The 23,301-nt window shown below is 38.6% G+C and overlaps 1 protein-coding gene across 1 annotated transcript in view; it reads left to right on the top strand.

Moving 5' to 3' along the window:
- The first annotated feature begins 8,443 nt into the window (after positions 1-8,443).
- GXYLT1 (glucoside xylosyltransferase 1) overlaps positions 8,444-23,301 on the top strand; it is a 27,105-nt gene continuing 12,247 nt past the window's right edge. Inside the window, exons 1-4 of the mRNA XM_009286235.2 lie at positions 8,444-8,532; positions 19,737-19,911; positions 20,903-21,028; positions 21,895-22,146. Of these exons, the coding sequence (XP_009284510.1) occupies positions 8,480-8,532; positions 19,737-19,911; positions 20,903-21,028; positions 21,895-22,146 (606 nt within the window). The 5' untranslated portion in view covers positions 8,444-8,479. The remainder of the gene's footprint in view (positions 8,533-19,736; positions 19,912-20,902; positions 21,029-21,894; positions 22,147-23,301) is intronic.

Raw genomic sequence — 23,301 nt, 5'->3', positions numbered from 1 at the left:
TGTGCTCCCTCCACAGCAGCTCTGGCATCCCGCGGGCCGGTTACCGGGGAACAGAGATTAAAAAAGCCTTAAAAACAAACAAAGAAAGAAAACTTTAGAGAATGGTGTTGCAGGCCGGCCGGTGGGCGAAGCCGGTCCCCGTGCACGTCCCCGCCGCGGGAGGGGCCGTGCTGCCCGCCGGCCGCGCTCCCTCTGCATGCATGTACGCTGCAAGGCAGGGCGACAGCAAAACTGGAGGGAACTGGCGTGCTGCTTCGGGAGCTGGCCTGCGACTTTACGGTCGTCCCGTGCTAAAATCGGGCTGCTTCCTTGTTGGAATAGGGTAGATGAGGTGAGGAGGGTGCATTTTCTTCTTCCAAGCTAAGGTACTTTTAGGGTGTTACTCGGTCCTGAAACTTGATAACTTTATGATTATCAAATATAACTTTAGGCAAAAATATTTATTATGGGATACTTTAATAAAGCCAGTCTTCTCACAGTGAACTGTGAGTTCAGTTCCGCAGTTAAAGTGGTGTAAATCCGAACAGCTCACACTGCATGGCTGCATGTTTCTGTTGCCTGCCTCCTGTCAGCAGAAATTTTTATGTGGTCAAGCAGTGAGTGAGATTACAGAATGAAAAAAATACTAGTTTTCCTTTAGATTAGTTTCATGATCCTGTTCACCTGTGGCTACCAGAATGCTAATGCCAGGAAAAAAGGGATGACAAGAAATCTGTTACTAAAGCTGGAGGAGAAATTAGGACCGGGCCTTTCTAGGCCAGCCTACCTCCAACTCTGTTTAGGTTCCACAGCAGTTTAAAGCAATGTAAGTTTGATGGTTTGGAGACTGACCCTCCTTCCCAGTGCTGCGCACGCTCTGGCACCCCCCACTCCTTGCTCTGCTTGTGCTCCTCTGATCAGGCGAGTGAATGGATCTGGCATGCTGACCTGCCTGAAAACTACCTAGTGTTTGGCCAGCTCAGCGCTCTGAGTTGGCTCATCATGTAATTACAAAAGCGTTGGTGATGGTGCAAAGGAGTTAGGGAGGATGGCAGGATGACAGAAGCTCTGAGTTAATGATCTTAATAGATCATGAAACAGTATTCTGAATTGCTAGGGGTGGAGTCAGCTGAAATGTGAAACCCAGCTTTTGGCTGGTGTAAATGCTTCAGAGAATGTGTTTTTTCCCCATGCTTTTGCTTTAGTTCACATTGATACAGATTATGACTTGAAAAAATGTGGGGATGCTTGTTCCTCACTTCTAGTTCACGATTAAAAACTCATTGTGAGAAGTTGAAATCTGCTAGTTTTAAAGAACACGATAACTGGAATAAAAGAGTTAACAGTTTTAGGTAAGATTTCATTGGTTTAATAACTCAGTTTTAAATGTGAGGAAAAAATCATATGTGTAATATTTGTTTTACTAAAGAAAATACGCAATTTACATGAAGAAAACTTTTGTTGGGTAAAAGATGATAATCTAAATAAATTGTATTAGTAAACATCGAAATTACTTTCAGGTGCATCATGCTCCTGGTTAGCAAAAGAAGAACCAAATTTATTTTAAAAGCTGTACTTTTTCCTTTTTTAGTATTTGTACTAAAGTGTAGTTTTTAAGTCAAAGATACTGGTGGGGGAGAACCCCAACGAGGTGCAAGAAGCTTCTTGCTTGCTGGAGTGAGGTGGAATATGTCTGCCCTGTGTTGCAATGTGGAAAAGCTTTACAAACTGAGAAAGTTATTTTCCAAAGGTCTTAAGTGCTGTAAATAATTCCTTGTGCATACAGTTTCATGGGGGCGTATCTCCTTGCAAAATCAGTGTCTGTTTGACACCTGTGTGGGAGTCCTTTATCTATCAACTGCTGTCAAACTGAAGGCTCAGGATGAACATCATCCTGTTGTAAATTGTTGAAGTTTTATATGCTGTTTGTGGAAACAGCGTGTGCAAAACTCGGGTGCAAGTCAGTCCCTTACAGCAGTCCCTAAAAGGCTTTCGTTTAAGGAAAAAAATGTGTCCTGTGGCAGTAAGAAATGCCCCACTGAATGTTCCTTTAGATGTGTGTTTCAATTATTCTCAAGTATTAAATCGTGTTACATTCTCTTGTGTAATTGATACACACATCTTGGTGAACGTATTGGCCTTTTTCAGTTCTTATACTTCAGCTGTTTCTTTAGCAGAGACTGAGCGTGATGGCCACATGGCTGTTTTATGCCCACTTCTGACTATCTTGTGATCACGTAATATCCTAAAGCTTTCATAACCTCATAGAGTAAATTGTGTTCAGATAACCTTCTAATCTTTCTTGAAGTTTAACATTTCGTATGCATTAATACTAACTTTCTGTAATGGGTTGCTTCAGCTGTTTTCACTGATAGCTTTAAAATACAGTTTGGCAAAGCAAATGTAACTGCCATTTGAAGGCATTTACGCACTCAGCAGTGATTTCCTCTTCTCTTTAGCCAAGAAGGGTTTTCTTTGCCTGAATAATCTAGTTTAGTATATGACATAGGGCAGAAAGAGCTCAGTCATACTCTGTGATGGGGGGGGGCAAGAAAGTTGAGATTTCTGGTAGTTTTCAGAAGCATGCAAACATGAAAACTGCAAGCTTTGAATAAAGCTTAAGCATACCACACCTGGAAGAATTTTGCAATAGTGATGACGCTTTAAGTAGAAAATCTTTAATTAAAAAGGAAGTACCATATTGAAACTAGAATTACAGGTTGAGGCAAGATCCTCCAATAAACATAATAATTCAGGGGAGCTTGCTGGGTAATCACTTCGGTAAGAAGTTGTTTGTTTCAAAGGCTACAGTAGCCTGAGGAACAAGATGACTGGAAACTAAAGGCTTGTATCTTGAAACTTGATATAAATAGCTGAAAAACGTTTCAGGAATTTATTAGCTAAATCCTAAGGTTGGGTTTTAGTTGTGAAGAAAGATTAATGTTGAAGGTAAATTGTCTTCCTCATTATTCATTCCAGCAAGAAAAGTAGTAATGAATGTCAGTACTGTCATATATAGGAGCTAAATGAACAATAGATCTGAACTTGAAAAAAAGAAAATATTGAAGTGTCTACTTCCAGAAGATACAAAGTCAGTCAAAAGCCAGTATATGTAGTCAGCCTTTTTTCCTTTGCTAGTATGATTTATGGATGAGGAAGAAGGCTGTGAAAAAACGAAAAAAACAGAGTGAATAAAAGCATATTTGCTACATGTATGTCATTTAATAGTACTATAATCTGCTGTCTGTGGAGTATTCTTTCAAGTCAGTCTTTCTCTGCATGCTTTCAGAGCAGTTAATTAGCAGACTGTGCCTATGAGAAGTGAATCTTCAGTTAATTTTATCAATATTGCCACTTCAGTTAGGCAGATAACGTTCATCTTTCTATTCAGATCCAAAAAAAGTGCTATCCTAATGGCAAGTTTGAGAAATAGAGCAGGAATCAGTCTGTCGTCAGTTCCGTGAATTCCGTGAGGTCAATGACTTTGACCCTAGTAAAATGAAACATTTTTCCATTATGCTGTAGTTTAGCATTTTTGTGCAGCCAGCCATACTGTTTTGTTACGTGTGACACTGATATCTGACTGTATCTGTCTCTTGCTCTCTAACTGCCCTGGCAAAGGGAGAGTTAAGTGGATTACAGTGCACGGAAAAGTGTAGGAAGTATACCCACAAGCTTAGACAGCAGAGGAGGGTCGTTGTAATAGGTAGTTTGTTCTTTCCTTGCACTGTACGCAGCTGTTTTCGTCTGTGTCAGAACTTAACCAGCAGTTTCACCAGAACGCTTCTCAGCTACTCTCGTGCCCCAAGACATTGGTCTAGAAGCTGTCTAATAATTTCAAAATATGAGTAAAACTTTTAAAAGGATGAAACATTGAACAATTTGAAGTTGAAACTTCATTTTAAAAAAAATCTGAATTTGTCAAGCAGTTGACTAGCAAATGTTATTTTACATAGAAATGTTGTAAATTAATGAAACATTATCAAGATTTTTCCAGTTAAAAAGTTTGTCCTGTGTCAGACATTTAACATTACATCTGCTGTCTCCTATCTCATAAAGCCATTGCTTCTCTGACAAAATACATCGTAACAAATTCGTGATATTGCTGCAGATGTTCAGGAAAAGCTATTCAGAAGAACCAGAAATTCCCAGTGCATTTGGGAGTTGAACTGAGCATCTCTTATCTTCCCAAATTTTTACTGCTGTGATTATGAGAGGAAGGAACTAAAAAATGCATCCTTCCTGTTTTGCTGCATGTTGTGGGTTATGCTGTAGGAGAGACACCAGTCTGGCTCCGTTAGTTGATTCTTGCAGTTGATTAGACTTAGGTTGTTAATGCAATACTGACAGGAAGGCAATAGTCATTACTCAAGGTAGTTGACTGCAACCCTCACCATTTGGACATACTGCTAAATTTGCTGTGAAGTTACAGTAGTATAAAAGATGCCACATGGACCGAAAAGTATACTTGAAAGCTATGATCTCCATTAACAGTAAGCCTACCAGTGTGCTTAACAAAAGGACTTTTTTTTTTTTTTTACCACTGATTGTTGGGGGATTCCTTATGGTTAAAGCTTGACTTGCCTGAGCACCAGGCCTCAGTCTTCGTGAATGTGACTTGTGCATTGCTATATATTTTGCACACAAATTTAAAATTGTCCTTTACTTCTGAAAAGAATTCTTCTTTTTGAGTCACAATACAGACACCTGTGCTATGTCTGCAAGACTGAAAATTTTACTATCCAGTTGTGTTGAAGCTAAATTACCTGGTAAAGGTAATTATTAAATGGCTGGTTACTTAAGGGAGAGATACCTTGAACTGGCAAACAGATCTTTGAGAATGCTTGCCTATCATACCAGTGATTTTTAAAACTTTGTATTTCTTTGTTTTTATATTGTTGACAGTGGTTGGTGTTAGGAGTTGTCCAACCCAGTAGTGTGATGGAGGCAAGGCTGCTGCAGCTCCATGTCCCTGGGTCCAGCCAGTAGCAAAGCTAAGCATTTATTCCCAATGGGCACACATGCCCACAGTGGATACATACGTGGCTGGTCAGAGAGATCAACACAGTGAAAACAGCGCTTGCACAACCACAAACAACACAAGTGACCTGATCCTGTTCCCTTCTCTGGCTGATCAGGGTGGAAGGCTTTTAGTGAAAAATATATTAATGTATACAGTGTGGATCCCTCCAGTAACGGACCTTAGATACTCACTCTATCCAGGACTGGCTCCTGATCCTCTGGTCTTCCCTGTTGCTGGCCTGGGCGTGCAAGCCTACGAGGCTTGCAGCCCCACTTCAGTTGCTGGTACTCAGACCCTCTTAGACATGCACACACGTGCACAGATGCATACACTATGGATCCTTCCACTTACTGGCCTTAGTCTGTATGGCAGCTGACCATGGGATTGCCTCATGCAAATGGGTCTTTTGGATAGCTGGTCCAGACCTATGGCCTTAACATTAGCCAGCCCTCAAACCCCAGGGCCTCTCTGGTGGCTGGCTTGGACCTTCTGGTCCCTCCAGTAGCCATCCCTCAGACCCTAGTCTCTTGTGGCTAGGTTAAGGGAGAGGTTCTTTCAGCAGCTCAGACCCTCTGATCTCTGCAGAGTCTGGCCCAGCCTTATGGCCTGTCTGACACCTGGCTCCCAAGCCTCTTGCTCCTACTTGCGGGCTAGTCTGGCTTGATACTTGCTAGTGATTATGTGCATCAACATGCACACCCACACACTGTGTGTACACATGTCTCTCCAGTTTCTGGCACTGCAGGCTCTTGGGCCCTTATGATCTGTAGCCACCTTTTCATTTGCTGGCACTTGGACCTCTGCACATGCACACAGAACGGAGCCCCCCTTCATCCAGGAAAATAGAAATTGAGTTTAATAAGACCGGTGATCAGGCACACAACATGGCCAATTGTATTGACTGCCAACCTGTTTACACGTGACTGGACCTTCTTATCTTCTCTCCGTTTTTGGATTCTCATTCTTCCCCAGTCCACCTTGATCCCACAGTGAGCCCCACACCCCTGCAGGCAGTAACCCCTGTAGGCAGTTGATAAGGTGGTCTGGAGAGCCTCTCCTGTTGTCTCATCTGGTGGATCTTCTGCCTGGCCCGTGGGCTGACTGCTCTCCTGCACTGGGGTTGGGTCAGGGTGCTCCATGTGTGTGGGTTAAAATTGCTGGGTTTCCTTCACCTGACATTATTTTCTGCTTTCTATTTGTGGAGACTGGCCTTTAATCACATAACCTATAATAGATGTGAGCAAAATATCCCTCCCTAATGCTGAAGGTGACTATTCCTGTCTGACTAGTAACCTCGCTCAGGTAACAATGATTGTGCCTGTTTGATGAACAGATACAATGCATCTCCCTAGCTTTGTAAAGCATTTGTGACACTTATTTGTAGTCTAAGCTTTTTTCAAGTTTTATTTCAAGTAAAAAAAAAAATCTTCATGCATGGCATTTTGTATGATCTTACTGTGACTAACAAGAAGAAAATGATGATTCCAGTCTCTTAATCCTTTGTGTGTGAAAGCTTTATGGAATATGGTAGCATATGGTCAGTTGAGAGCGACTTCTGTTGGCAGGAAAAAAGTTGTAGTCTAACATTAGGTAAATTACATACATATGTATCCTAGTAACATTTTTGTTTCAAACATGAAATTTATGAATCAAATCCAAGGCTGACAACCTTATCATTGTGCTAAATGGGATATTGGAAAGGCCTAATGTGTCAGAGAAATGACTTAGGCATTAATTCAAGCTTGCCTCTTGCCTTGGTAGTCTGGATAGGATAGTAGCTCAAGGCAGCTAAGAAAAACACAGCTCTTGACAGCTGGAAGAGGAATCCCCTGTAATAATAATACTAATATGATAATAATCTTCCAAACCAGGAAACTGTTTTTGAGAGATAGTCTATTAATTTATCCTAAAAGTAATGAGAAACAGTTACTTCAAAAAGGTACGAGATCATAAAAAGGTGGAGATCGTAAAGATTGTTCTTCAGAGAAGCGCACGGTCTTAATGTGCCTTGAAGTTTTTAAGAAACTTCAAAAGCCACAAAGATTAATGTAAGAAAGAATCTGGCAGAGAGAATTTGTGGTTTTATACCATTTACTTTCCTCAGAGGAGTGCAGATATCCCAGTCGCAATCTACATTATCCTTTTTTTTGTACCTGGATATTTGTTTGTGGAGACCATTCTTAAGTCATGAGATAGAATTGCTTGACTAATTCTTGCAAACGCATGTCTCTACAGGATATGAGGATTTCCTGCGATCTCTACCAAAGAACTGCTCCACCCCCCCCAACACTTAATAAAGCTTTGTGAGACTGTGTTTATTAGGTCATTTTTCTCAAGTGTTGAAAAAAAGAAATTATACAGCTTGCCATTTTTGATGCTACATTAATCTATTAAATCCGGTATTTGCAAAACATTGGCCTTTCCAGGTACCAGATAACCCTACCAAGGTGATGCTGATTCATTTCAAACTTGGAAAGCCAACTTCCAGTAGAGTTCTGAGCTGTAGTCCTCAAATACCTTTTCATCATCAAGGTTTTGTGTGGGTTTTCTTCTTGCACATGTCTTTTGTTCACAGATACCAACTTTCAGAGGAGGATAGACACTATTGGCATTGTGTCACCAGGGCAGGAAGACGGAGTAGAGGAGGTCACTCAAGAGTATACCCCTTGCTTTGCAAAATTCTGTTTGCTCATTTAAGATTTTAAGTCTTGATGTTGATTTCCTCACCAGAACCTTGGAAAATACAGTTCTGTTGCTCTTTTTAAGTATTTCCTGTATTACTGTTGCATAAAATGTAGTGGTGGACTAGTAAAACCTGCTTTTTTAGTTGTTAGTCTTGTGATTAGTATGGAGAAGGAAAACCTGCCAGATGTGGTGATTATTTCTGTATTGCATTAACCTGTTGTTATGAAACAATGGAATTCGTTGGTGCTGCAAAGCCCTGTTTTTTGTTAAAAATCAGCTTTGCAGGCTTGCACCAAATAGAGTCATGGATGAATAGGGATTGTGTTTAAATGGACAACGTAACTTTGAAAATAAAATGTTCTACTTGCTGTTCTCCTTGAAGTAGACAAAGGTATTGCAAAGGTGAAGGAATTCTTTCCAGCAGTAAATGTTGCCATTCACTCTATTACCTGTGGACTTATACAAAGCCAAGGGCATAGAATGACCCTCAAAAATCCCAGTCCCTCTGTTTTTCTCACTCTGAAAATATATGGAGAGGAAAGGCTAAAGGATGGGGACCGTTCTTCCTTAAAAGAATCCTCGTGGTTGGCACCTAATACCTCCTCTTTTGTATTATCCAAGTTCCATTACATAGCCAGTCTTCTGCCAGGTAATTAAATATTCAAGTTATGTTTGAGCTAGAAAATAATCCATTTAACTTTGCCATATAATCAGTAACATTTATATAGGTTATTTTTGTCTTATCCTGTTAGGTGTAAGAATTTGTCTGTATCTTTCTGGAATTCCTATTGGATGCTGCCCTCTGATGTTTGTGGAATGAACTGCTTTTGGGAAGCTGCTTTTAGGTAGGATCTATTATTAAATAGTACTTTATTATTTGACTGCAGACAGGTATAGCTGATAAGTATTTTTTTGATATTTAGCAAGGTGACAAAGCAAAATATTTTGATTGCTTCACATGTATTTCACCTGCTTATATTATGGTTGCCTTTAGCTGGGCTTTCTCCTGTTCTAGTATGTTTTTAAAATTGTAGACTCAAGTGTTATTACAAAGAGTGGATTTTTTCAGTTATGTTGCTTCACTAAACAGAGACTTGCCAACATTGGTATAAAGTCTATCCAAATATTGTCTGAAAAGTTACTGATGAATTAATTATTTTTGATAAATAAAACTTGCTGCACAGTAATACCCATGATGTAACTTGCAATAAAAACTGGTAGATATGCTTAGTAGTTAAGTTTAGAGACTTTTTTATTCGTTACATGTTTTACCGAATTTGAGGAGGGTACTTCATCGGAAAGCACTGAAAGAACCATTTTAGAATGTGCTGTAAGATACAGTACGTTAAAGCATAGACTGTGTCCTTAAAGTTGCATCTTTAACAATAAGTTTAAATGTTTTGATGTGGTTGTGCAGATGCTTTAGGCTGTCAGTGATGGAATTAGCTTGAAAAGAAATGGAAGAAGCCTTAAGCTGCTTGACAGATATGTTCTCTAACCTGCATAGTTCTCTTCAGTATATAACTAAAGTTGTAAGTCAGTTTTTCTTATATTTAAAATTTTACTGATCATCCTTTGATATGGTTATCTCTTCCTTTTAGTCTGAAGCTTGAATATTTCTAGGGAAGCAAAGGAAAAAAAAAGATTAGCTTCACAAGACTTAATGTATTTTTGAAAATTATGATTGTGGGAAAGACTTTAGATCTGTCCCCTATTACTCTCTGCTTGTGTGCTGTCAGTGCTTTTTAAGCTCATCAGTTGCCAAGAAGTTACTTAAAGAGATGGCTTAGATTGATTTTAGTCTGTTAGTGAACTGCACCTGTAATTTGGGACTGCTGAGTCTTTCTCGCTGCCCTTGGTAGCCAGTGTGTCAATCCACAGGGATTCCATCTGACTCTCCCTTTGGCAAATGTAGCTGTCTGAATGGACTCAGTTCACTTTTTTTTTCCCCTTAAAGATTAGCTTTTGGGAGTTTAGCTTTATGAAGTTTAGCACAGGGGGGTAAACCAAATGTGAGTGCTGTTGTGGTGGAGCACATAGGGGCTTAGCCTATGCTTAGTGGAGGGACAGGATGTGATTGTAAGCTTCATTCATCCATGGACAACTGAGCCAGTCTAACCGTTGTGTAGTGCTGAGAGAGGAGAAGGTCTCGCTTGTATTCTGACCCCATTGACCGTGATGATGTCCATGAACTCTCCACAATACAATGTAATGCACTAAAATAGCAGAAAACTTCCTTTCTGGATTTTCTGCCAGGCTTAAGGCAAGTGGGACCTTGGAACCGGAAGCAGAGAAACCCCATGCAGTTCCTTTGCACATACCTTAAGCTGTAACTTGTATTATTCTTTAAGAATGCTGTAGTGGCTGTGAAGACAAGTCTGTTGAAGTATGTATTGATTATCACATTACTGGGCGAGTGCAGTTTCTTTCATGGTGAAACAATTATCATGGTGAACCCCCAATATTTGCAGAATTTCATGTCTATACATTTTGAAACTGAAAGAAAAAAAGCTGCTTAAATGTGTAAAGGGGATGTGGTGTTCAGATTAATAATTTCGGATTGAGTTTGATTATTTTATCAATATATTACTATTAAATTAATCCCCATATGTTGTGCTGACTCTGGTGCTTGTTGAATTCCTCAGTGAGATGCTCTAACTTCAGAGGGGGCCCCCTTGCCTCCCCCAAACTTTATTTATTTCTTGGTCTGTTTAATAAGTTCAGTTGGTTTCAGAGAGGTGCAGTGAGTTTGTGCAAGAGGAGAGGTGGGGAAGACGGCAGAGAGGAGGAGAAAGTGCTCCCTCTGCGGATAGCAGCAAGCAATTACAATAGCTCAGCCTCTGAACCTGCTGCCTAAGCCTCATTTCCTTGTATGTGCTGGAATAACACAGAAGATAGTTGCAGTGCAGTTTCAGCTTTGGATGGGAGTTATAATTTTGTTTAACTCTCAGACGAACTATGTGCGTTGTACTAGGTGCACTGAGAAGCTGAAGGGTTTAGACCTTTGATATCATCTTATGCTTCGAACGTGATACTTGATAGTTGTTGTCAAGTTTGCAGTCAGATTTTTGGAGGCAGAGGAATGAACTTAATTCCATGCAAGTTTATTAACCACAGCAAATGAAGTCTACCATTCTTGTTTTCTGAGATTGTATGTGTAGGGCCACTTCAAGATTCTTCATGAAGATGAAGCCTCTTGAAAGCTTTTTCTGTAAAGAGGCAACATGTGGTTCTAAATTGGGTATCTTTTGAAATAGAAAGTAGTAAGAGTTCTACCATAGTGTCTTATTCCAAATAATTTGATCCTGGGTTGACTAAGCCTTTGTGTTCTTCTTAAGTGCAGTTGTTGTAGTGAGGTGCAGAATAAAGCTGGCCTCTGAAGAGACTGGGATAGGGAGAGGGATATGAGAAAAACCTAAGAGTTACATATCTGATTGAAATCTTAGCATAGCTAACTCCACTGCCTATAGACGTGCCAACAAAATAATGGGAATGCCAGTGAGTTTGCTTTTAATAGAAGTGGCAGTCTGGTCATTGAACTGCACTAACACTTACCTTGAATCTTCTATTTGGCCTGGTTTAATCCATAAAAAGAGAACAACACTCTCTATCCAGATCATAAATCAGTGTGTGAATGAAGATTCTGGTGTTCTATCCTTGCTGTTTCAATAAACTAAGCAAATGAATTTGTTCGAAGGAGCAGATCATATAGCCAGAATTTCTTTGCCAATAGTAGATTCATAAAATTTATCTCAATGTTAGAATGTCTCCTTTCCCTGTACCAGTGAAGTTTTTCAAACATTGGAAGGTAGTCCTTCAGCTTTTGGATTTTTAAGTCTTTTATTTGAAAAAACTTAGCTTGTTTTCTCTCTGTTTCTAACTTGAAACTCCAGTTGGCTTTTTTCTCCTGTATATGAGAACCACAGGGATTTGTTTATCCGTGAGAGAAAGAACTTGAATTAGATATTTTTGAAATGCAGCTTGCTACGTCATTTCCTCTGAGTAGCTGTAAATGTATAAAGTGTGAAGTGACAACTAATGTTCTGTATATTTGTAAGACTCAAGTTAGTATAATAGAAGTGTTGGAGACCTATAGAGGAATCTGGAAATTTCTTAGGAGAGAGGTGTATAATAGACTTCAGTATGACTCATGCTATAGCTAATTTGAAATGCATCATTTGAAATTGGTGAGCTCTGAGCAGTTGCTGATTCTAATAATGGATAATAAGGATCTTGTCTCTTTAAGTTAGTCAGAGTAGGATCTGTTGCCTGTGCTGTATGTGGGAAGGATTTTGGAGCTATTGTGCCACCACAATTTTATCACCATTCTGATTATCAACATTACTGAGACAGAATGTCTTGTGTTGTGCTTTTGGTACAGCATATTTGTTAGCTTTCACACTGATAGAGGAAGCATGAGATCACTTTTACATAGAGTGGTATAGATTTTATCAAAAACTTAAAAAATGCTGGTAAAGATAGCATGAGGCTCGGGTTTCTCATGATCTAGATGATGCGTATCTTTTCTAATACACCTTTTAAGGTGCTCAGTGTCATCTAGCTGGTATGGCTGCTTATCTCCTACTGAGACTGATTAAGAAGAAATTCTTAGGGGTCATTACTATGGCTATCTGACCTGCCTGATTTCAGTTGTTGGATGTTGCTTCTAAGTGGGTTTTAACTTCTGTTGCCTATTAAAAAGACAAGTTTTGCTATTTTTTGAGTATATTGAGGTCCTGGTGGTGTGAATATATTGAGATGAATTGTGACAGTCCTGAAAAACAGGACTTCTCCTCTAAACTAGCTAGCTCATTGGAGGATGGGGCTTCGGACTTTTGTAGTCAATTTTTAAATGACTAATATATTGTAACTTCAAACCTAATCTACTAATTGAGTTTGTAATTGAATAGATGACATTTGGACATCATATGCACTGGTATCAGTAGCATACTTTTGTAAAGTAAGCTCTGATTATGGCCTATTTTTAATTCAGCGCAGTAGTAGAAAGTTAAGAAGCTGAGTAAAAACTAGAATTTTCATCACTTTCAAATCCAGATAATTTCTGTAGCTACCTTGACCCTACATCTAATAAGTGTGGGAATGATTTAACAGTTGCATTTTAATCAGTGTAGGCTTTGTTGCCTTTTCACTCTGCCTATTTCCTTTTCTTTTTCTGGTGACTAAAGGCTGCTGAGTTAGGCTCCTTAATGATTGATTGATTTAGATCAAACACAAAGCATTAAAAGAAAAAAGGATGCGATAAGTAAGGCATCTGTATTGTATTTACATATCTACCACTTGTTTTTCTGAGGCACATCGTGGTGCCAGGTTGGAAATAATACAGGTTGATCATATGAAGATATTTTCCCTGCATATTCTAATGAATATAATTTGCATTTTCCATGCTAATTGTCAAAAAACTTGTGTGGGTAAAATATTTGCAGTGATAATGCGGTTAGCTTTTTATACTGAAGAAGAAAATACATTTGCAGTAGGCTTCTGTTTGTTCTTTTTGTAAGTGTAAACAACTTTAACACAGCTGAGCCTGGCAACCTAGTCCATTTGGTTATAATATCAGGGAAAGTTAGTTTGATGATGTTGTGGAAGAACTGAGAGACTTTATTAAGCAACATTGTTTAGGAAGCTAAATATTGCATGCCTTGTGTGTTACAGCCCATGTGGAGAAAAGATCAAAGAAAAGCAAGGCTGTAGCTCTATCAGAACCAGTGTAGGAAAACTTGTTTTGGTGTAGAATAATTTTAAAAATGTTTTTCGTAACCTACAAAATAATTCTTACATCCTTGTATTACCATTATGTAATACGGTGGTGGTTGTACATAAAAACTAGGGGTGCAAGTTAGGATGACAGCAGTTTTCTCAGAAAATAACAAATATTTTTACATTGTTCAAAACTCATGCAATTATATTAAAAATGGTAACTCCTCAATGGGCCAGAGTAAAATTTGAAAGGACAACTGAGGTCAATTTATTGCTTCAGTTATTCATACCACTGTGCTCTCATTACCTGGATGCTAATCTTTCTTTCCTTGGCTTCCCCAGCCATGTTAAGGGAATAGGAGAGGACAGCTTGATTGCCAGTGAAGTTGGGCAGGGAGCTTCCTGTTGATCCCTAGGCATGTTCTTAGTAGTACATCGACGGATGGGAAAAAGGAACTCTTAATGAACAAGGTTTCTAACATAGAATTAAGGCTGACTGTGGTTCCTTCGTGGCTTTCCGTAATAACAGTGCCACTGTACTTGAATGTGGCTTAAAAAAGGGAGAAAAATAAAATTGCCCTCGGTCACACTGACAACTCTTTGAACGGTACCCGGGTCACACTAGATGCTGTAACACTGCGGCAGCTCTGGAAGGCTTGGAGCTTGGAAGGCGGCAGTGTGTGTGTGCAGCAGCAGAAGCTGTTGTACTGTGACCTCAGTAAAGCAGGCTAGGATTGGGACAGGCTTAATGATCACAAATTAGATGGAGTTGTGTACAGGATTCCTTATGTCTGGGTGTTCCTGAGGGTTTAGTACCCTCTCACCTGTGCTCTTAATGTGTTATGTAAGAATAAGAATAGAATCCTACCTTAAACGTATGCAGGAGACCCCCCCGCTGCAGTACCTTGTGCCAAGTCTAGAGGGCAGAACTAAGATTTTCTTGGAGCTGATGAGTATTTTAGCGACGATATCATCTGGGTTTTGGGTTTTTTCCAAGAAGTTCAGCTGGGATGCAGTGAAGGTTCTGGAAGAATACGACCCGTCAAAACATACCTCTGTATCTTACTACCAAATTATTGCTTCATAATTTTAACTGACCTAGAAATGCTAATTTAATATACGGTGTGTCATGGTATCCATCTTCAAACATAAGGCAGTGTCTTGACAGACAGCCTCTGGAAAATCTGGTTGTAGCAGATTGATTGAGCAGATCCAGCTATGTTCCTCTGTCAGAAGTTATTAACCCCACAGCAGAAGTAATCAGTACAGAATGAAGGTCTACGCTTCAACACAGAAATACTTCAGGGCAAGGCTTGTACCTGGCCTTATGCTGCTGCTGAGCAGCATGTTTTAAAGTATATGTTTTTGCTCTCACAGTGTCAAAGTGGATTGTTTTAAATGTGTTTTCTAAACTCATGGGAGTATGTGTGATGCTTTCTCTCAAGTGTTTTATTTAATTTATTTTTACTGTCCCTACCATGTGTAATTAGTATCCTCAGACAAACGAAGTTCTCTTGTTTGTCCCTAAACACTCAAATCCTGTCATGGCTTCCTGCTCGGGATCTCCTGTTGGATTACAGGTGCATTCTTTGCTCTTCCATTTTTATTACCAGAGGGTTTTTTCCCCCTACAGGAGCTAGGACTCCCATGTTATTGAAATTTTTTTTTTTGCTTTAGAAATTAGGGCTGTCAAGTTTTCCTTGTTAGTCTATCCAAAAGCCTTACTAAAATACAGTTTATATTTCACTCTATTGTTGCTCTTTCCAGCTTATGCACTAAGTTCTCCCACACCAAAATGCCAGGCCGCTAGTAATTAGTAATGTGCATATAAAAATCTGCATTTGTATTTGCGTTTTCCATTTTTTTGAAAGTATCTCCTCACTTTTGAAAGTGTCTTAACACTTTCAGAACCTGGATTTGAGGTTCACTAAGGATATTGCTCTGATACCAGAGCTTGCTCAGGTTCAGACAAGTTACAGTTCTTGTAAAATACATTTTATTTTGCTCATGGTCAACTCAGCTACTGAACTGCTAAAAAAATCTGTATTGCTGAAAAATCTTGTGTCATTAGGTCGTACCAGGCCCAGGGCTGTCTAAATGAACGAGGCTTTCCTTTCCCTGTCTCCTGGTGAGGTAGTTGCATGACTAACTGCAGTGGAGAGCAGTGGAGGGAAGACGGGGAAAAGCGTAACAGAGGCTGGAAAGTTCAGGAAGGAGAAGTAGAGAAGGGAGCAGTTAACAGATAATTTTGAACGGAATTAGGGGAAGGACCAAAGTCATGTAGACATAATATTGAAGAAGGGAGTGAGACAAGTCATGGCATAGATAACTGGCTCTGTGGGTGGGGCATGTTAATATTGAAGGTGAGACTGCAGAGCTGAAGCTGATAAGCTCTGCTGGATAACTTAAACTTTATGCTGCTTCTAGTGGGAGGAGGAGCAGGAAGTGATGAAAGATGCTGGCACTGGAGGATTAGCACAAGAGGTAAGTAGTTAGTGTCCCTGAAGGAAGATGGGGCAATGATTTCCCTATGGGAGTAGAGAGAGATGTGTATGTAGGGAGAGGAGCAGCACTGAGGCCTGATTATTAAAAAGGAAGCTGTGATTACCAGTGGTCTGTATGCAGGGAAGTCAAATGCAGCTTATAATCACTAAAGGATGTCTCTTTATGGAGTCTGGAGTAAGAACCACAATTCTGGAGTCTCATAAGTTCTTCTGCCATAATATGTCTCTGAGACCTAAAATCTCTCATCCTCTTCTTAGTGGAGAGTCCCCAGATGCAATGGTGGCCTGTTCTTTCCAATAGCTTCTTGCTCCATCTGCTTCAGGGATAAAGCTTTCTGTTGTGGACTTATGGATCTGAGTCCAGCTGTTCCCCATATTGTGCAATCTGAAATTCTGTTGTTGTTAGCTTTTTCTAAATATTTTTTTGCCTTTTCAAAAAATTAAGCACAGATTTAAAAAATTGAAGTCATGAAGTCAGAAACTCATAGAACAGAGATTGTGTGAACAGAGTGACTGTAAAAGCATTATAATATGATCAGTCTGATTTTTGTTGTGTGGCTTGAAATGTTATTCACAGAAGTAGTTAGTGTCCCTGAAGGAAGATGGGGCAATGATTTCCCTATGGGAGTAGAGAGAGATGTGTATGTAGGGAGAGGAGCAGCACTGAGGCCTGATTATTAAAAAGGAAGCTGTGATTACCAGTGGTCTGTATGCAGGGAAGTCAAATGCAGCTTATAATCACTAAAGGATGTCTCTTTATGGAGTCTGGAGTAAGAACCACAATTCTGGAGTCTCATAAGTTCTTCTGCCATAATATGTCTCTGAGACCTAAAATCTCTCATCCTCTTCTTAGTGGAGAGTCCCCAGATGCAATGGTGGCCTGTTCTTTCCAATAGCTTCTTGCTCCATCTGCTTCAGGGATAAAGCTTTCTGTTGTGGACTTATGGATCTGAGTCCAGCTGTTCCCCATATTGTGCAATCTGAAATTCTGTTGTTGTTAGCTTTTTCTAAATATTTTTTTGCCTTTTCAAAAAATTAAGCACAGATTTAAAAAATTGAAGTCATGAAGTCAGAAACTCATAGAACAGAGATTGTGTGAACAGAGTGACTGTAAAAGCATTATAATATGATCAGTCTGATTTTTGTTGTGTGGCTTGAAATGTTCTTCTATTCACAGATGTCACTAGATGTAGAAATAATAAAATACAGTCTTTGAATCTCAATGTATTTTAGAGTTGCTTTGGCATAATTTTTGTCATACCTTATTCATGGAAAGCCATGTGTGTTACATGTGGTTCAGGAACTTGGCTTTCAGCTGTGCAGTTTGTGTAGGTTGTGCCCTTATTTGTCACATGACCTTGCAGTATCACTGTAGGCTCTCATGACTTCAGGGCTTAATTATTGTAATTCCCTTTTCAGCGGATTAGTGATGAGGCTAATCTGCTGCTTGCAGCTTGTTCAGACTGCAGTAGTGTACTTATTTGTGGGTTTCAGCTACCGTCATCACATTCAGCTTGCTTTGTGTTTTTTACATCAGCTACTTACTACATGGTGTAATGTTTAAATTAGCTTTTTGTATAAAGGTCTGAATGGGCATGCCTCGGTTACATTTAAAGATTCTTTTTTTTTTTTTTCCTGTTAACCTGAACTCATTTTTCAGGTTTTGCTGCAAGACTTACAAAAGGTTTCAGTCTGTGGATTAAATCATCTGAATACAGATGTCTGCATATAGGTGTCTATGTCAAGTAGGTCTTAAGCGGTCATTAAAATTGAAAGAGCATAGAGAATGATCCAGGTGACTAGCCATTAAGTTGCTGAGAAATAAATGGCTGGTGTTAATTGAGAAGCACTTGGGTATCCTAGATGTCGTCTTAGGACTAGTAGATACAACATGGTCTTTGAGACACCCAGTCCTTTTGGACTGGCGCCTGGAGGTCAGTTGGGATATTCTAGAGCTTATTAAATGGCACTATACCTATTTTAAAAAATTAAATTAAGCCTGGGTACTTTGAAATAAGATGAATTGCTGTCTGTGCTCCATACCGTGCTCACTAGATGTCCGTTGGCTTTAATGAGACTTTGGACACAATCTCGTATGTCAGGATCTTCATTTAGGTGTCCTATTTTGGATCTGAATCCTACCTATGAGGTCTTTCATCCATGTGATTTTTAATAATGCCCCAAACCTTGACTTAAGACTGACTGCATGTTCTAATTACAATTGTATTAATCTTACATCCCTGGAATGCTGGAGATTTTTAGTTCCAGGGCATTAAACTCTTCCAAAACTCAGAATGTTTTTTAAATGCAGCCATTATTTATGGCATTAAACTTCAGCAGTTTTACAGTGATATCTTTGCTTATATTTTGCCTCGTGGAACTCAAAATAATGTGTGTTGCTCTTCTGTGCCTTAAAGAAAAGAAAGGCATATTAGCATAGTATATTTGTCAATTTAAAGGAAAACTTGTATGCATCTAACTGTTTTAGTTATATAGATTGGGTGGAGATTATGTGCTAAGAATCACATCTTTTAATTTCTGTTTTGAGGTGTCTCTCTCTTTGGCAAGTTTCTAAGAATGGGTGGTATGTTTGCCAAGCGTTTCCCTACTGTTACTAATTTGGGAAAGTCTTTTCTAACTTGAGAATTTTTTTTGTCTGCATAACTTGGAATTAAACTTGTAATTTAAACCTTCAGATACTCTTAGTTCTGTTAGCTCCCCTCCTCCCATAGTTCGTGTGAATAGCTCAAGCGCAGAATATTGTTTTGAAGATTGACTTTGGGTTGACATATGCTTAAAACCTTTGAAAGCTTTTCTGACCAATTAAATATATGAAATCCAGGAGAACATGGTTTTAGGTTTAGTATGCCCACTGTGTTTGCCACCAAGCTAATGGTATTTACCCGATGATAATTTTAGGCTATTATATTAAAACAATGAAATAACTTTTAAATGTATAATACATACCAGGCACTTCTCACCATAACTGTCGGACAGCTGTCTTCAGGAAGAAAGGACTTCCCGATCCCCACACCTTGCAGTGGTTTAGCCCCAAGGACACAGGCAGTGCATGTGGTCAATGTACCTGAGGGATTTTCCAGAACCACTGGGAGCACCAGGACATCCCACAAGGCCATCTGAGCTATTAGTTTCCCCCCCTTCCAACCCGAGTTGTACTCCAGCAGGATGGAAGGAGAGGAGAAAGCTTTTTGCATTTTGCCAGTGTTTAGGAGAAGTCCTGAAGTATGGCTTGTGATAAAAGGACTTACTGGAGCAGAAAATGGACAAAACGCCTAGATCACTCAAAACTGTTTTTAACAGAACTTCTTAAAAATAGGGGTTATCTCACTTTTGTTGTTGAGTTTAACTCTATCATGTTTACTCATCTCTACTGAGTCCAGGGAAAGAGGAGAAAATGAACTAATGCATAGACTTAATGTGCTGTCAGCCTTCTGCGTTTTGATGTAACTTCATGTGATCTTTCTTTTAACATAGCTATTTTGATGGAATTCCTTGCTAGTAATGGATAGTAAGATTACTAAGAAAATAAATGTTTGTTTGTTTAGTTTCTGTATAGCTCTTCCATGCCTTGCTTTTTCCCTCATAGGCTGGGATGGTGGGAGTGAATATGAGAATAGTTCAGGTTAAATGTAAGCCTACATATGAGTTGTAATGCTGTAGTTTGTATGTTCTGTTTGAGTTATCCTTTGCTGGTTTAAATATTGATGAAGGATATTTTGTTAAATTACATGCTGCAGTAAATAGTAGAGCTTTTCTTTAAGCCTGTGCTAGAAATAATGTCAAATGAAAAAATATTTTTGTATTAGATATGATTACATGAAAACACATCCTTCTGAGAAAATGCATCTAGCAGTGGTTGCCTGTGGTGAGAGACTGGAGGAGACTGTTATTATGTTGAGATCAGCCATTATTTTCAGCATCAAACCCCTCCAGTTTCATATTTTTGCTGAGGACCAATTGCATGAGAGTTTCAAAGACATAGTAAGTACCCAAATAATTTATTTAATCAATTTGTAGTACAAATAGAGTAATATATAGCAATTTCTCTGCTTCTTGGGTAGTAGTAGTTGCATATAGTGGCAGAAATGCAGGGACCTAAAAATAAGGTAATATGCAAGTCTTTCATAATGTTGGATGTGGATTTTTGAATTTTTTTCCTGCGAAAAAATGCCAGTTGCTGATATCAAAGCTTTTCATAGAGACAGACCAAAACTTCCTGATTTGTCACCTTGAATCTGTTAAATACAAACCTGATGTTCTGAACACAAACCAGTTATCTTGTGCGAGCTTATTTAAAGTTGGTTTTACAAGAGAAAATAGAGATCTGTCCTTTTTTGTCCCTGTGCTTACAGTATGAGTCAGCCTTATGTTGTCTAAACAAAGTGAAACATCAGTCTTTGAAAATGGTGGATATGGTTATGTCTAATTTTAGTAAATTCCAGTTAATGCATATAACATTATGACTGGAGTAGTGGTGTTAGAAGCTGACTAGTATATAGCTGTGGAGGGTTTTACTATTTTTGTGCTTAAAATGTCATACTAACTATGACATTAGTATGTTATACATACTAATATATATACACTAATGTCATGTGAACAGTAATTGTGGCAAAAACTGGGTAAGGTTATTTTAAATTGAGAAAGACTAAATTGGTATTTCTACTGTGGAAACTAGTTAAGAGGGGAAAAAGTTTTATTTGATATATTTACTTTTTGTAAATAACTTATTTTACTTGCTCTTACTTTTGTATATGATCTGATACGATGTGTTTTCTTCATAGTGGCCTGCAGGTGCCACTTTTTGTTCAAGCATTTTGAATAGTTGACAGATTCTTGTAGTTCAGGAAGCATTTCTGTTACGGAAGAGAGGTGTTGCAGTTGTGTTCAATTATCAGTTTGAATGGGGGATTGATTTCTTTTTTGTAATAGAATTGAACTGAAGTAATTTTTGTGATCTCTTCTTTTCATGTAGCTTGATGACTTCCCCTATGAAGGAAAAGTTAATTACACATTATATCCAATAACATTTCCAACTGAGAGTGCAGCAGAATGGAAGAAATTGTTTAAACCATGTGCTTCACAAAGGCTATTCTTGCCAGTAAGTTATTCTGTAATAGGACAATACGGAAGCCTGTTTATGAAGCATCAAGCTGTCCTTGTTAATCTAATTTCTGCTTAGTTTTAAATTAAGAACTACTGCTACTCCTAAAAGTTACTTTTATGACATCCTAAAAAAACCCTCTGAATTTAACCTTCTTCTGTGGCACTAATACACCATGGAATAAAAGTCTCTTTCTCACTTGCTGCATGATGGCACAGTATCCTCAGTGAGGGGTACAGGTCATGTCATCCTCTCAGAGGTAAGAAGGATTTATCGCACTTCATCTCCTCATTTAGCTGGAAAGTTTCCTGCATGCGTGGGTCTGAGAAGTGTTAGAGAAAATGAAACAAGAAATGGGCTATTGTTGCCAGAGTGTTTTGTGCAGCCTTTTCTTTGCTCATCTAAGACGCTTCAGAAACCATACTTCAGGCTAGGTGAATCATAGCAGTGGCAGCTATTTCCCAAATACTGTCTCTTCTGGGGCTCCCTCACACCTCTCCCTTGTTTGATTAGATGCATAGGAAAGCAAGGGAACAGGGGGAAGATAGGCGCTCCTGTTACGGTAATGTTTCACCTGGCCTGCAACCTGCTCCTGAGGAGCCCCAGGATATAAAATGTAGACTGAGTGCCTTTGCATTACTATTCTATGTAAAACCTCTGTTTCACTCTGCAAAAATTCTCTAAAATGAGAGAAGAGGGAATGATGGCAAATTTATTGACTGCAAACTGTCGGTCTAAAGTGAATTTATTTGCATATGACAAAAATTTATTAAACTTTATTGTGTAATGGCAGCAACTTCTGTTTTATGAAGAGAAGCTCAATAAAACTTAAAAGTTTGGTTTTAAATTTCTTTCCCTCACAGTTAATCCTCAAAAATGTGGATTCGCTATTGTATGTTGATACTGACATCCTGTTTTTGAGACCTGTTGATGACATTTGGTCTTTTCTGGGAAAGTTCAACTCCACACAAATTGCTGCAATGGCACCGGAACATGAAGAGCCTCGTATCGGGTGGTATAATCGCTTTGCTAGACATCCCTATTATGGAGCAACTGGGATAAATTCTGGAGTCATGTTAATGAATATGACACGTATCAGAAGAAAGTATTTCAAGGTATGTGTGTTGCCTTTGTTGCATTTTCTGTGGTTTTACATCTTTTAATTCTAATCCTGTTTTCAAATTCATGTGGGACAGTATTTTTCAAAATATTTTTCTTGTAATTGGAATAATGCTCTAAAAATATGCTGTGTTTAAAATGGTATCTAACTTGTGTTTTTTAAGTGTCATTCACTGTAAGACTTGGAATTCCTGAATTTCAAGTGTGCTTGATTGTTTTAATTTTTCTTAGTCCTGAGAGATCCTGTGACTTGATACAGTCTGCTGTAAATTACATTTGTCAGTAGATATTCTGGTATTTTTTCTTCACTGTAGAGATCCCAGAAAACAGTTAATGTATACTGCAAACTAACTTTAAAAATGTGTGTAATAGTATGACCAGGAGGTGGTGCTAAAACATTTAGTAAGTTATTTTAACTGTACAGTTTCCAAATTTTGATCTTTTACATTGTAACCAGGTGATTATCACCTTAAGTATCTTTTGATTTACTTTGAAGTTGTAGTTTTTGTAGAGAATTAAGTTAATCATGAAAGTACTTACTAAAGCAGTGTGTGCAGCAGCAGAAATGGTCATTGAATCACAGATGGGAAGTTTTTTCTTATGTACTTGAAACTCAAGTACAAAAGCAGTGCTGTGTGATTATGCTAGGGGAAAAAGTACTTCTCTGTTTAAGAGAAGTTTGATTATGGAAAAATAATCATGCAGTCAAAAACTATTAGAAGGTGTACCCTTAAAAGGTGTAACATAAACTTGCAGTAGACATTACTTCTCCCCCATTTCCAATTTAAGAAGGACTTAGCTTTCATCTTAACATTCTTGCTATGTATTTTTGTTATGGAAATACAGACAAATTAAGAAAAATGGAGAATGGATTATCTCAGTTGTAGTTAAAGTAGAAAGTTATAGTAGTTATAGTATATAGCTGTAGTTTCCCTAAGAAGAAAACTTCTCTGTATATATCATCAGTGGAATCTTGCATTGTCTACTTTGTTATTTGTTTGTTTTCCTGATCTGGAGAAATGAAAATATTGAAAAGTATAACAAGAAAAATATGGGGCTGAAAACTGCGTGTATCTTAACCTCTGACAATGCATTTCTGTGTACTGAATTATTTTTAGTGTGGTAAACTCTGAGATAAGGTTGGTTTTTTA

This window comes from Aptenodytes forsteri, unplaced genomic scaffold (genome assembly GCF_000699145.1).
Source record: "Aptenodytes forsteri isolate BGI_AS27 unplaced genomic scaffold, ASM69914v1 Scaffold103, whole genome shotgun sequence".
NCBI lineage: Eukaryota > Metazoa > Chordata > Aves > Sphenisciformes > Spheniscidae > Aptenodytes > Aptenodytes forsteri.
Note: the sequence above shows the minus strand (reverse complement) of the source record. Positions and strands in the feature narration are given on the sequence as shown.